A 13774-nucleotide genomic window follows, 5' to 3' on the forward strand; every position below is an offset into this window, starting at 1 on the left:
CGTTCCGTACAAAAGGCTCTTCCTGTGGTTACCTAACCTCTCTGCACTGCAAGAAACACAGGTTCCAGCCCTGGTCTGGGAAGAAACTAAGCCCTTGCACCTCAACTACTGATCCCGCAGCGCTCTACTGATCCACCTCAACTACTGATCCAGCCAGAGGGATGCACCTACAGAGCCTATTTGCAGCAGCTCCTAAAGCCCAGGTGCCTAGACCCTGTGCTCCACAAGAGAAGCCTCCAAAAGGAGAAGCACCAGCACTGCAGCTGGAGAGTCTGCTCTCTGTGCTACAACTGAAAGAAGCCCGTGAGCAGCAAAAAAAAGACCAACTACAGCCAAAAAAATTTTTTTAATGAAAGATGTATTCTGAGAAGTTATTTAATGACATATCTAGAATTATACATTACACAAATACAAAAAATGTTGTACACTTTAAATACATGCAATTTATTCTAAGTCAACTCCACATCCATGACACCATTCTTAAATCAAATATACAAAACTTTTCTTTTTATAATCATTCTGCTATGGTTTATGAACTACATTCTTAAAATTGTTTGTGGCTACTATACCTGTAATGGTACATAAAGAAGACATTGGTGGGCTATTGACAATGTTTCCCAGCTCCAGGGACATTATGCTGGCAACTTGATTTTGGCTATGGTGGGAATATTTACACCACAGAAATTGGCAGGCACTACAAACCAGAGACTAATCTACTATGTAACTGAAAGTCTGGACTTAAGACTGAGGTAGCATATGTTAATAATTCAGATTTATCCTAAACGTGTATAATGTATATGGCCATTGCACTATGCAAAGTATAAAATTGAGAAAAAATTGAGAACATATTCTTTCAGTATTCCAGATTACAATTACATTGAGAAAAGAAGTCACTGACTTTGGTCACCATTGGTGAATGGGTGAAATCTCACATATGCCTTTGATGTTTGGCTGATCTACCTGTCAAGAAAAAAAAAAAAAATACCCAAATCTAACAAAATAAAGGAAGACAAAATATACAAATAGAAATTCATCCAAACAAGATACACAAGTTTAAAAAAAATAGACACATGAAAAAGAAACAAAACTCAAATCAAGAATCCTGAGAGAAATGCAATTAAAATGATTTCACAGTGGGTTTTACAGTCTTCCTTGGAAGTGTCTGCATGCATTCAGTCTTTTTTTTTTTTTTTTTCAGTCTTAGTTTTTAAGCTACGTTGCTCAAGTGTAGGTCCCAAAGAGAGGTGGGTAAGTTCTTGTTAATTAACAATCATTAGCTGGTGACTTACATTTTTCAGGGAGTGGTGGTAGAAAGCAGTGAGGCAAGGGGTGAAGGGGTTAGGAAGAAGAGCCTTGTGCACCAGGCCATGTGAGGGCCACAATTAGAGTCTCAGAGTCCCTCACAATTCCCAGAACAGTAAGTGGGTCAACTGCATAACAGGGAAACATGGACACCTGATGTGAGTGTATGAAAAGATGAACAGGGTATCTGAAACCAATCACTGCATATGGTGGTGAAGCCAGTGCCAAGTCTGCGGTGACACCAACGACCCAGTCTGGAGTGCCTGGCTTAGTGCTGCTGTCCCAGTGAAGAACTTCCCAAACAGGAGTGTTTATAGGAAGGAGATGTGCACTAGGGGGTCCTGGTGGAAATAAAAATGTCAGGTGTGGGTAGTTCATGTGAGTAGTTCACAGCAAATGGAGGCCCCGCTCTGAGAGCCAGAAGAGACGCCAGTTCACATGTGCAGTGTAGAGGAACTGCTCTCATGAAAGGTCTGGCAGTAGTGAGCTCTTGTGGAAATTTCTCTGCCTCTCTAAGCTGGACACCCTTTCTTTCACAAATCCCAGCATTAGTTTTGTTGGGTAGATAAATGTCATTCACGTGAAAGGCATCAATGTTGGATGCCAGAGAAAAAGATACTCCTGTCCATCAGTATGGGGCTGAGGAATGAGCAGGACTCGGGGCAGGAGGATTAAGGAAGGAAGAAATATCAGGATAATCAAGGTGTTCTTTAGTCCCCAAACCTGAGGGTGGAGCAGGGCAGGGGGTAAGGAGTGAAGTGATCAGACTCTTCAAACCCTGAACCTGGCAACCTGACACTGAATCCCAGATCCCTGTTCATTGCTGGGAGATCACAAGCAAATGACACATTCTTTGTCTCAGTTTCCACAAAAGAGAGGATCCATTTGATGCATGGTAACTACATTATTTTTTCCCACCATTACCACCTCAAACAACTCCAACATCACTGCTGTCCACATTTGCTATATTCATAAGGCCCTTTCTCCCATGTGAACTCTGATATTTTCTCAAGTAGCACCTTTGGATAAGACTTATCACAATCTTAGCTCTCATAAAGTTTTTCTGCAATGTGAATTTTCCTATGGATATGGAGAAGCTGTATTTGAGTAAATGATTCCCCAAATTCACTGCACTCAAAGAGGTCTTTCTCCAGTGTGAACTCTCTGATGACGACGAAGGCTTGACTTATCAATAAAAGATTTCCCACATTCACTGCACTCATAAGGTCTTTCTCCAGTGTGAACTCTCCAATGATAATGAAGGCTGGAAATACCAGAAAATAATTTCCCACACTGACAGCACTCATAAGGCCTTTCTCCACTGTGAACTCTCTCATGATGACGAAGGCTGGAGCTACCAGTAAAAGATTTCCCACATTCACTGCATTCATAAGGCCTTTCTCCACTGTGAACTCTCTCATGATACCGGAGCCCAGTCCTAGCAGCAAAAGATCTCCCACATTCACTGCACTTGTAAGGCCTTTCTCCAGTGTGAACTCTCCGATGATAACGAAGGCTGGAGCTACCAGTAAAAGATTTCCAACATTTATTGCACTCATAAGGTCTTTCTCCAGTGTGAACTCTCCGATGATGTCGAAGACTGGAGCTACTAGTAAAAGATTTCTCACATTTATTGCACTCATAAGGCTTTTCTCCAGTGTGAACATTCTTATGGTCACTGAGTTGCTCATTTCGACTAAAGAATTTCCCACATTCGCTGCACTCAAAAGGCCTTTCTCCACTGTGTACTCTCTGATGATTACAAAGCATGGATCTAGTAGTAAAACATTTCCCACATTCACTGCACTCATAAGGCTTTTCTCCAGTGTGAAGTCTCAGATGATAAGAGAGGGATGACCTATTAGTAAGAGATTTCCCACATTCACTGCACTCATAAGGCCTTTCTCCAGTGTGAACTCTTTGATGTGCAAGGCAACTGGATTTATGGGCAAAAAATTTTCCACATTGGCTGCATTGATAAGGTTTTTCTCCAGTGTGAACTCTCTGATGTTCAATTAAGTTGAACTTTTGGGTGAAAGATTTATTACATTGCTTGCATTCATAAGAGTTTTCGCCACTGTGGATTTTCCTATGGGCAGTGAGGTTCTTCCTTCGGCTAAAGGATTTCCCACATTCACTGCAGTCATAAAGCCTTGCTACACAGCGAACTCTCTGATGGGCAAGGAAACGGAATCTGTGGCTAAAAAATTTTCCACATTGGCTGCATTCATAAGGCCTTTCCTCAGTGTGAACTTTCTGGTGTTGAATAAGGTTAATTTTTTGGGTGCTGGCTTTCCTATGTTTGCTGAACTCACAAAACCCTTCACTAGCGAGGACTCCCTCATCCTCAACAAGTATGTCTGTGTGGCTGGAAGCTATCTTGCCTTCTTTCCAGCTCTGATGACTTTTTCCACTGTGAAAAACAGCTTCACACTCCTTACTGTTGTTTTGTTTCTCCCTGGTGCTAGTGTCCTGTTGCTGAAGTTCCATGTTGGCCACAAAGGTGTTTGCTATCTCCATGTTGGGAGAGAGATTTTCTCTTGCATGTATCATGCAGCTCTTCAAAAATGTGGGGCTCCCCATACCAAACTGGAAGGATTTCTGTCCAATGTGCTGTATCTGGTGCTGTTGAATGTTTGCAGTGAAAAAGAATTGTTTCCCACATGCCCCACATGTGTATGCTTTCTGTCCACTATTATTAATATTTCTTTGCTCTTCAGTCAAATGTGAAATGTCTCTCAAAACTGGGGTACATATCTTACAGGGCTGGACATTCTCAGGAGATGAACCTGCCCTGGGAGTGCTAATCTGTGACACTCCTTCTGCAGATTCGCTCTGTTCAGAAGGTGTCTCTCCATCCCGGGTTCCACACCAAAAACCTGAAAACACAGAAGTGATGGTGAAGTTCTTGCTGACTTTATTGGAGGGAATGACACACAATTGTACATGACACACGAAAGCAGCAGTCCATAAAATTGTGTTCAGGATATGAAGCTGGAGTCAAATTGAGGAAGCAGCTCCTCTCACCATGTCCAGGACACAAAGACTGGATGTGACCCAAGGTGAAAGGCATGTCTACAAATCACTCTTCTATCAATAGCTTTTACCAGGACCACATCTGCTGGTGACCCGTGACTGTTCAGAGGTATACTATACACCCAGGCTGCAGGAAATCTGACTACAACAGGTAGCTGGTGTTTAAAAGATTAGTTGCCAGGGAGCAACTAAGCCCATCTACTACTACTACCAAGCCTGAGCTCTAGAGCCTGTGAGCCCCAACTACTGAGCCAACGTGCACGGAGCCTATGCTTTGCAACAAGATAATCCACAGCAATGAAAAGCACACACACCACAAGGAACAGTAGCTCCCGCTCACTGCAACTAAAGAAACCCCATGCAAAGCAATGAAGATCCAGTGTACCCAAGAAATAAAAAATAAAAATGAAAACAAAATTATTAAAAAATAAATAAATAAATAAGGTGTTCAGGGACTTCCCTGGCGACCCATTGGCTGAGATTCTACATTCCCAACATAGTGAGCCTGGGTTCGATCCCTGCTTGGGGAACTAGATACGACATGCTGCAAACTAAAGATCCTGCAAGCTGCAATGAAGATTGAAGATTCCCAGTGCTGCCACTATGAACTAGCACAGCCAAATATGCAAACTACCCAGGAAGCCATAGTGTTATATGGAATTAGACATCCATTAGTTGTAAATGCATACTAAAAACTCTATCTTCTTGCTCTAGCCCCAGCTAGTGATTGTTTTTCTAACTTCTAAACATTGACAGTACGTCAAAGAGGCTGGGAGTGGTGTGCTCTTCTGCTGGTTTCCATGAGAACCAATGAGTCAACCTCACGTCAGTCCCCCCTAAAGCAGGTAACCTCCCTCTCATCCCCAGTAAAAAAAAAAAAGAAAAAGAAAAAAAAAAGACTGCTGCTACATCCTGCCTGCTGTCTGTGGACCATGGTAGGTGTATTTCTTCAGGACCTTGCTTTGGGTAAGATCCCCTGTCCATTAAACCACTGCTGTCTCTGGGCTCTTTGGTCTTGAAGCTGGGCAACTGTAAGGTTTTTCAATCTGTGTGTGCGCTCAGCTGCTTCAGTCGTGTCTGACTCTTTGCAACCCTATGGACTGTAGCCCGCCAGGCTCCTCTGCTCATGGAATTTTCCAGGAAAGAATACCGGAGTGAGTTGCCACTCCCTTCTCCAGATCTTCCTAACCCAGGGATCAAACCCCGGTCTCCTACATTGGTAGGCATATTCTTTACAGTCTGAGCCACCAGGAAGCCCTGTTCTTCAATATACATTGCAACTTCAAATGAATGAAATATGAAAATGGTGACTGTTAATAAAGGTGTACCTCAGTATACAAACTTGTGAAAAAGAAAGTGAAAAGGCTCAGGAACAAGAACAAGGTTTGGGGCATTCCTGATGGCCCACTGGTTAAGAATCCACCTTGCAATACATGGAACACCCATTTGATCCCTGGTCTGAGAAGATGCTACATGCCCACACTCTAGAGACTGCAACCCACAAGTGCTGAAACCCTCGAGCCCTACAGCCTGTGCTTGGCAACAAGAGAGCCACCATGAGAAGCCCTCGCACTGCAATGAAGGGTAGGCCCTGCTCTTCTCCTAGAGACAGCCCATGTGCAACAACAATGACCAGCCAAAAAAATTAATAAATAAATCTTAAAAAGACGAACACAAAGCTTGCACCACAGTATATTTTTCCTTGTCTTTTATTTTTTATTGGAGTATAGTTGATTCATAAGTTAAACATATATCCACTCCTTTTATATTTTCATATAGGTTACTACAGAATACTGAATAAAGTTCCCTGTGTTATACAGTGAGTTATTAGCTATCTATTTTACATTTAATACTGTGTATATGTTAATCCCAATCTCCCAATTTCTCCCCTGCTTCCCACCCTGTTTCTCCTTTGTAAATAAATTCATCTGTACCAAGGCCTCACATAATTGGTATCATATACTTGTCTTTCTCTGACTTACTTCACTCAATATGACAACACATAATGCTGCCAATGGCATTATTTCATTATTTTTAATGCCTGAGTAATATTCCATTATATGTATACCACATGTTCTTTATCCACTCTTCTGTCGATGGACATTTAGGTTGCTTCCATGTCCTGGCTATCGTAAATAGCTCTGCAATGAACAAAGGGAATGGGGTGCAAGCATCTTTTCAAATTATGGTTTTCTCTGTAATATATGCTGAGGAGTGGGGTTAGTGGATCATAGGGTAGTTGTAAACATAGTTCTGTAAGGAACCCCCATGCTGTTCCTCATAATGGTTATACCAATTTACATTCCCACCAACAGAGCAGGAGAGTTCCTGCAGCATGGTATGTTTTACTCTTTCTGCACATGGCTGCACCCCTCAACTAGACATATATATTCAGATACAAGGTGTTTTTTGTTTCATAAAAGTAAAATCATATTTGGTATACAGATGTGTGTGTGTGTATAAGACATCTATGTATCTTCATTTATCAAGCTGCCTTCTTCCTTTAGGGCCTGCTTTATTGTCCCTTGTCTATATGCACCACACAGTCTGGCTCTGGGCCACCACTGGCACCTCAGTCCCTGTAGGGTCCCTCCACGAGGGCAGAGAAACTGCCTGCAGGTCCCCAGGGAACTCTCTGTGCAAGTCAGGGGCCCCTTTCTGTCCTCCTGCAAGCTGTCTCTGCCTCCAGACAGAGATCAAGTACCTAAAGGTGAGGAGAGGTGGGAGAGGGGCATGGTTCAAGGCCATGGTGTCCCCAGGAATCCAGGAAGATGAAATCAGGGCCACCTGGTTGGGTGGCTCCCTGTCCTGGGGTACCTTCCAGAGGATGTGTTGGCTACAATGCAGAGGGCACAGCCCTGAGGCTGGCTCCCCACACTGGGAATCTGGAGGCAGGGGAATCCCAGGGAGAACTGAGCCCCTCGAAAGTGGGCAAAGCTCCTTTTCTTTCTTGCTCTTCTTGGTGCAGCCTCTGGACCCGATTGGAAGGGGGGTACTCAATGCTGTGACCTGGGGGTGCACACCTGGGTGGGAGCCAGGACCACAGTGATGAAAAGGCAGGGCTCAGCTTAGGGCAAACACTCTGAATTTTGTGTCTAGGATCCAGTCACTACTCCACAGCCTGAGTGAGAGAGGGGGATACTGCCTATGGAATGAGAGAGGGGTCTCAGTCTAGGAGTCCTTCCTAAACAGCCCTCCTGGGGAACCACCAATGCCAGATGTCTCTGGGAGTCTGCAGCGGCCCCATTCCCCACTCTGTACCCCACCTGGTTCACCTCCTTTCTCATCGTCCCCTCTGAGGGGGAAGGGGGCCAGGGAGGAAAAGTCCTCATCAAGCTCCATGTGGAAGAGGGGAGCAGGAAGAGTTTCAGTGGACTAACCTTCATGGGGTTCCCCCTACATCCCTGGGCTCTGGTCCACCTGAAAAGCCCAAACAAGAACCAAGAGGCCCACAGTGATCCCGAAGCCCTGTCCAGGTCTTCTCCCATTCAGGGGTGTCTGGAAAAGAAACCCCAAGAAGCAGGGAAACCCAAGGAGGTAAAGAGCTGTTGGAGACCAACAGTCAACAGTTACAGAAAGGAACAGATGAAAATCACTTGGGGGACTTCCCTGGTGGTCCAGTGGTTAAGACTCCACACTTCCACTGCAGAGGGCATAGGTTCAATCCCTGGTGAGGGGACTAAGATCCCACTTTAAGGTCAAAATATAGAGGGGAAAGAAAGAAAATCACTTGTAAGAGAGTAGAGGGGGTCACAACCCCTTACAATGTAACTGGTGGGATCACTGCCACTTCCCTGGAAGAATCAACTCACAGGGGGACAGGCTGTGTGCTGACTGGGTAGGTGTGTGTATTGTGGGGGGTCTTTCCTAACCTTTTTCTTGTTGATCTTGTTGAATTCAGGACACAGTACCTCAAAAATTGGCCCCTTGGCATACTGGATAACTCAAGCTCAAAGAGGTGAAAAAAAACCCATTGAATTAGGGAAGTTCACTCTGACTTCCCCCCACTCCTACCTCCCATCACCCCCACATCTTGCTTCCCTAAAAGTAGATAAATTTCCCAGGTGAAAGGTCCTTCTCTGTACAGCGGGTACATTCTAACCACTAGAGACAAAGAATTCACAGTGGAGAAAACTGCATTAACATACCTTGTTACTTTTTCACCAATTCACTACCTATAGCCAAAACCCCTAGTTTTTGTCATTTTTAAAACAGTTAATTTTTTTGGCCTAAATGTATAAAACAAACCTTGCCACTCTTGTCAGTTCTTCAGGTTTTCATTCTCATGTGAAGGCGCTGATGTATGTGTAAAAATTCAGTAACATTTATATGCTTTTCTCCTTTAATTTTAGTTTAATTTAATTTTTAGTTTAATTTTAGTTTAATTTTCAGACCTAACCATGTTCTGACCCAACTTCACAATTATTTCTGCCCATTTTTTGTGTGTGTAAAACACATTCATACCATTCAACTCAAGCAAAAGGGAAGCTGGGTATTCAGAAAAAGAGGAAACTGGATTGGAGAGAACTTACCCAGTTTCTACTACAATTCCTCAGTTTGATCACCAGACACTCATTTATTATTTTACCTATACATTCAGCACTTTCAGCCCTTTTTACTGGGACAACTGTAAACCACCTCCACTTATTAGGTCTCAAGTTAAATGGTAGCCCCTCTGTTCTTAGTCTATGCTGAGACAAGAAGTATGTAAACAAAATGATGTTATTTCTCACCATTCCTTCCTATATATAGCTACAGAATGGGACACAATGAAACAATGCCTACAGCAGAAAAGAAAATCACAAACCACAATTTCTATATACAGCAAACATGTCAACAAATTTGTCATTCAAGAATGGATGCAACAAAATGATTGGAAGTGAGAAAATTAATTCAAAATTAACACATATAAAGGAAAGCTAAGGTTCTATTTAAAGACAGTGGAAAGGTGACTATAATTCCAGTTCAAGAATAACTGGTGATAGAAAGGAATGATGATTTGAGAAATACATCTGAATCTTGACACACATGTCATTAACTGTGTAAGGTATGAACAATATTTGCCTAGAGATTTAGAATGAAAGAATTCTTATGCATAGCTGGAAGAACATATATTCCTATGGAACAAATGAATCAATACTTGATACTCCTTGTAATGTCTAGAAGTATTTACAACTGTGCTGTAATGTGTTAAAATTTTTAGTTTAATAAACAAACTGAATTTGAAATAATAAAATTTAAAATTGTTTTAAGGAGAAGATAAAAAACAAGGGGTAGGAAAAGAAATCCACAAAAATAACAAAATGTATTTAAACCCAAATATATCAACTATTACAGTAACTGGTTTGAAATAAACATTCAAAGTAGTGGGTAAATACTTTTTAATAGCTGTAAACGTCCTTGGAAAAGGATTTGATTTTCATCAAGTGATGTTCAAGAGCATGTTTTGAATTTCTATTCAAAGAACAACTAATGTTGCATAGGCGACTCAAACACCTACAGCTACAGATGCTACAAATACACATGACTGCCTGACAAGTCTTCCTATAAAGTCTCATCTAATCATGGCAGGCTGAAGGAAAACAAGGCCATGAAAAATTCAACTACCCAAATACCCATCATGGGGTCAGGAGTAGGCCTGCCTATTCTGTGTCTCAAAATTTAAATATAAGAAACTGAGGTAAGACAGAGGTAGGATCCAACAGTTATTTCATTTATATATACATTTGAAAACAGTCATTACAAAAGTAGAATATGCTCTTGTATCATAATGTTGAGAATGAATTAAAACTGGCAGGATGAAACCATTTTCAGAGGTACACACAAGTATCACAAAGTTAAAATGTACATTTTAAAATATGTGCAGTTTATTGTAAGTCAACTCCACATTCATTAAATGATTTTTAAAACAAATACGCAAAACCTATCTCTTTAAAAAATCATCCTGGGGCTTCCCTAGTGGTCAAGTGGTTAAGAATCTGCCTGCCAATTCAGGAGACACAAGTTCAATTCCTAGTCCGGTAAGATCCCACATGCCATGGGGAAACTAAGCCCGTGCACAAAAACTGCTAAGCCAGCCCTCTAGAGCGCATGGGCCACAACTACTGAAACCCGTGTGCTCTAGGCCCTGCAAGCTGCAACTACCAAAGGCCACACTCTCTAGAGACAGTGCTCCACAAGAGAAGCCACTGCAATGAGAAGCCTGCACACAGCAACAAGAGTAGCTCCCACTGGATCCAACTAGAGAAAGCCTGTGTGCAAGGAAGATACAGCACAGACAAAAATAAATTTTAAAAAAATCATTCTACTATGGCTTTATTAGCTACATTCTTAAGTGGCTGTATCTGTATGATAGAAAAACACACACAGACAATGGTGGGCTACTGGCAATGCTTCCCAACTCCATGTTCAGTGACATTATGTTCTCAGTGTGACTACTGGCTATGATGAGAGTATATACACCAGGAAAATTGGCAAACACTACAAATCATGGCTTAATTTACTATATGATTCAATGTCTGGACTTAAGATTGAGGTAGCATATGTTAACAAGGCAGATTTATTTAAACCCTTTATAATGTATGGGGCCATTATATTATGCATAGTAAAAAAAAAAAAGTGAGGAAAACAAAAAAACACTCTTTTAGTACTCTAAATTACAATTCCATGCAGAAGTCATTCACATTATTGGTGAATGAATGAAATATCACAAATGTCTTTGTTTCCCCAATCCCATATTTGTCAAGGAAAGAGAAAATGGCCAAATCATACAAAATCAAATATGCAAAAGAACAGAAATTTAACCAAACAAGAGATACAGGTACAAAATAGACACATGGAGAGAAAAAAAAAAAAGCTCAACATTAATAATTCTGAAGGAAATGCAATTTAAATTATAATTCTAAATGAGGTTTTACAGTCTTCATTAAAGGGTTTGGCCTGAATTCAGTCTTAGTTTTGTTTTTTTTTTTCCAAGTCTTAGTTTTTAAGATAGGTAGGTCAAGTGTGATGATGGGTAAAGGGGTTAGGAAGAGAAGCCTTGGGGACCAGGCCTTGTGAGGCCCACAGAAGACATTCTTAGTCATTCAGTGTCCCTTACACTGTCCAGAATGGTAAGCGGGTAAACCACGTGATGGGGAAACAAGGACAATGATCCTTTCCAGGCTGGCTGGTTTCATGCTGCCGTCCCTGAGAAGAATTTATCTCAGGAGGACGCTTGCAGGAAGGAGAGGTACACTGGGAGAGGTAGAGCTCAGAGCCCTGTCGGGTGTGGACAGTCCCTGCTCCCAGGGACAGAAGAGAAGCCAGTGGCCATGCGCAGTGTAGAAGAACCACACATATGAATGGTCTGGCAGTAGTGAGCTGTTATGGAAGTCCCTCTACCTCTCTAAGTTAGACACCTCAAATGGCAATAATGTTGAATGCCACAGAAAAGAAACTACTGTTCATCAGAAAGGGACTGGGGTATGAGCAGAGATATTCTGGTGGGGATGGAGCAGGGCAGAAGTATGAGGATGGATAAGGTGTTCTTTCAGTCCTCAAAATCGACGGGGTGGGTGGAAGAGGACTGAGGTGAACAGACGGCCCACATCCTGAACAAGGCAGCCTGGCACTGAATCCATATCCATGTCCACTCCTGGGAGATCACAAATAGATGACACATCATTTCTATGCTCAGTTTCCTCCCTAGAAGGGGGCCATTTGCTGCACAGTGACTGCACAAGTACTTCCCACCCTGTTACCACCTCAAATTCCGCCAACGTCAGTACCATATATATTTGATATACTCACGAGGCCCCTTACAGTATGAAACTTTTAGATGTTTAAACAAGTGGAATTTGTCGGTGAAGGATTTATCACATTCCTTCACTCAAAGGCTTTTCTCCAGTGAGGATTTTCCCGTGGATATGCAGAAGCTGTCTCTGGCTAAAGGATAACTTCACTTAAAAGTCCTTTCAACAGTGTGACCTCTCTGATGATGACGAAGTCTTGACCTAGCAGGAAAAGATTTCCCACATTTACTACAGTCATACGGTTTTTCTCCACTGTGAACATTCATATGAGCACTGAGTTGTTCATTTCGGCTGAAGAATTTCCCACATTCACTGCACTCGAAAGGTCTTTCTCCACTGTGTACTCTCTGATGGTTACAAAGGATCCACTTACTAGTAAAAGATTTCCCACATTCAGTGCACTCAAAAGGCCTTTCTCCAGTGTGAACTTTCAGATGAGAATAGAGGGCAGACCTAGTAATAAAATATTTCCCACATTCACTGCATTTATAAGGTCTTTCCCCACTATGAACTCTCTGATGTACAGACAAACTAGATTTGCTGACAAGAAACTTTCCACATTGGTTGCACTGATAAGGCTTTTCTCCAGTGTGAACTCTCTGATGTTCAATTAAGTTGCCCTTTCGGGTAAAAGATTTATCACATTTCTTGCACTCAAAAGGCTTTTCTCCAGTGTGGATTTTTCTATGGGCAATGAGGTATTTCCTTCGGCTAAAGGATTTCCCACACTCAGTACAATCATAAAACGTTCCTCCACAGTTAAATCTCTGATGTGCAAGGAAACCGGACTTGTGGGTAAAACATTTTCCACAATGGCTGCATTCAAAAGACATTTCTCCAGTGTGAACTTTCTGGTGCTGAGTAACACTATTTCTTTGGGTGCCAGCATTCCTAACTTTGTTGGACTCACAAGACCTTTCAGTAGTGAGAATTCTCTCATTCTGAACAAGTATGTCTGTGTGGCTGGAGGCCATCTTGCCTTCTCCCCAGTTCTGATGGCTTCTGTCACTGTGAAAAACAGCTTCACACTCCTTACTGTTGTTCAGTTTCTTCCTGGTATTAGTGGCCTGTGGCTGAACTACCATGTTGGCCTTGAAGTCATTCCCAATCTCCATGTTGGTAGAGAGATTCCCTGTTGCATGAATTGTGCAGCTTTTCAAAAATGAGGATCTCACCATATCATACTGAAAGGGTTTCTCTCTAATGTATTGCTTCTGGTGCTGTTGAATGTTTGCAGTAAAACAGAATTCTTTCCCACATGCCCTACATGAGTATGTTTTCTGTGTCCTATTTGTTCCTTCCACTTCAGCCAAATGCAAAATGTCTCTCAAGACTGGGACACATATCTTACAGGGCTGGGCCTTTTCAGGGGACAAAATGGCCCTTGGGGTCCTAATCTGTGAGACTCCTTCTGCAGATTCACTCTGTTCAGAAGGTGTCTCTTCATCTTGGACTCCACGCCAAGAACCTGAAAACAAACAAGTGATGGTGAAGCTCTGGTTAACTTTCTTGAAGGGAATGACACCATCACAATTGTACATCTGCCACATGAAAGAAGCAGTCCATACAATCATGTTCAGGACATGAAGTTGGAGTCAAATTGAGAAAGCAGCTGTTCTCATCAAGCACAGGACATAAGGACT

At 42.2% G+C, this 13774-nt stretch overlaps 2 protein-coding genes across 4 annotated transcripts in view; both read right to left on the reverse strand.

Moving 5' to 3' along the window:
* LOC133054980 (zinc finger protein 134-like) overlaps nucleotides 1–13774 on the reverse strand; it is a 54557-nt gene that overhangs the window by 32350 nt on the left and 8433 nt on the right. Inside the window, exon 3 of one of the 3 annotated variants that reach the window (XM_061140430.1) lies at nucleotides 4196–13599. The exons of the other annotated variants lie outside the window; for them this stretch is intronic. Coding sequence (XP_060996413.1) covers nucleotides 12278–13599 — 1322 coding nt within the window. The 3' untranslated portion in view covers nucleotides 4196–12277. Of the gene's footprint in view, nucleotides 1–4195; nucleotides 13600–13774 lie in introns of those variants that run through there. 3 annotated transcript variants of the gene reach the window in all.
* Nucleotides 328–13774, reverse strand: part of LOC133054975 (zinc finger protein 211-like) — a 67378-nt gene continuing 53931 nt past the window's right edge. Inside the window, 2 exon segments of the mRNA XM_061140425.1 lie at nucleotides 328–2441; nucleotides 2443–4181. Coding sequence (XP_060996408.1) covers nucleotides 2346–2441; nucleotides 2443–4181 — 1835 coding nt within the window. The 3' untranslated portion in view covers nucleotides 328–2345.

This window comes from Dama dama, chromosome 4 (assembly GCF_033118175.1).
Source record: "Dama dama isolate Ldn47 chromosome 4, ASM3311817v1, whole genome shotgun sequence".
NCBI classification, from domain to species: Eukaryota; Metazoa; Chordata; class Mammalia; order Artiodactyla; family Cervidae; genus Dama; species Dama dama.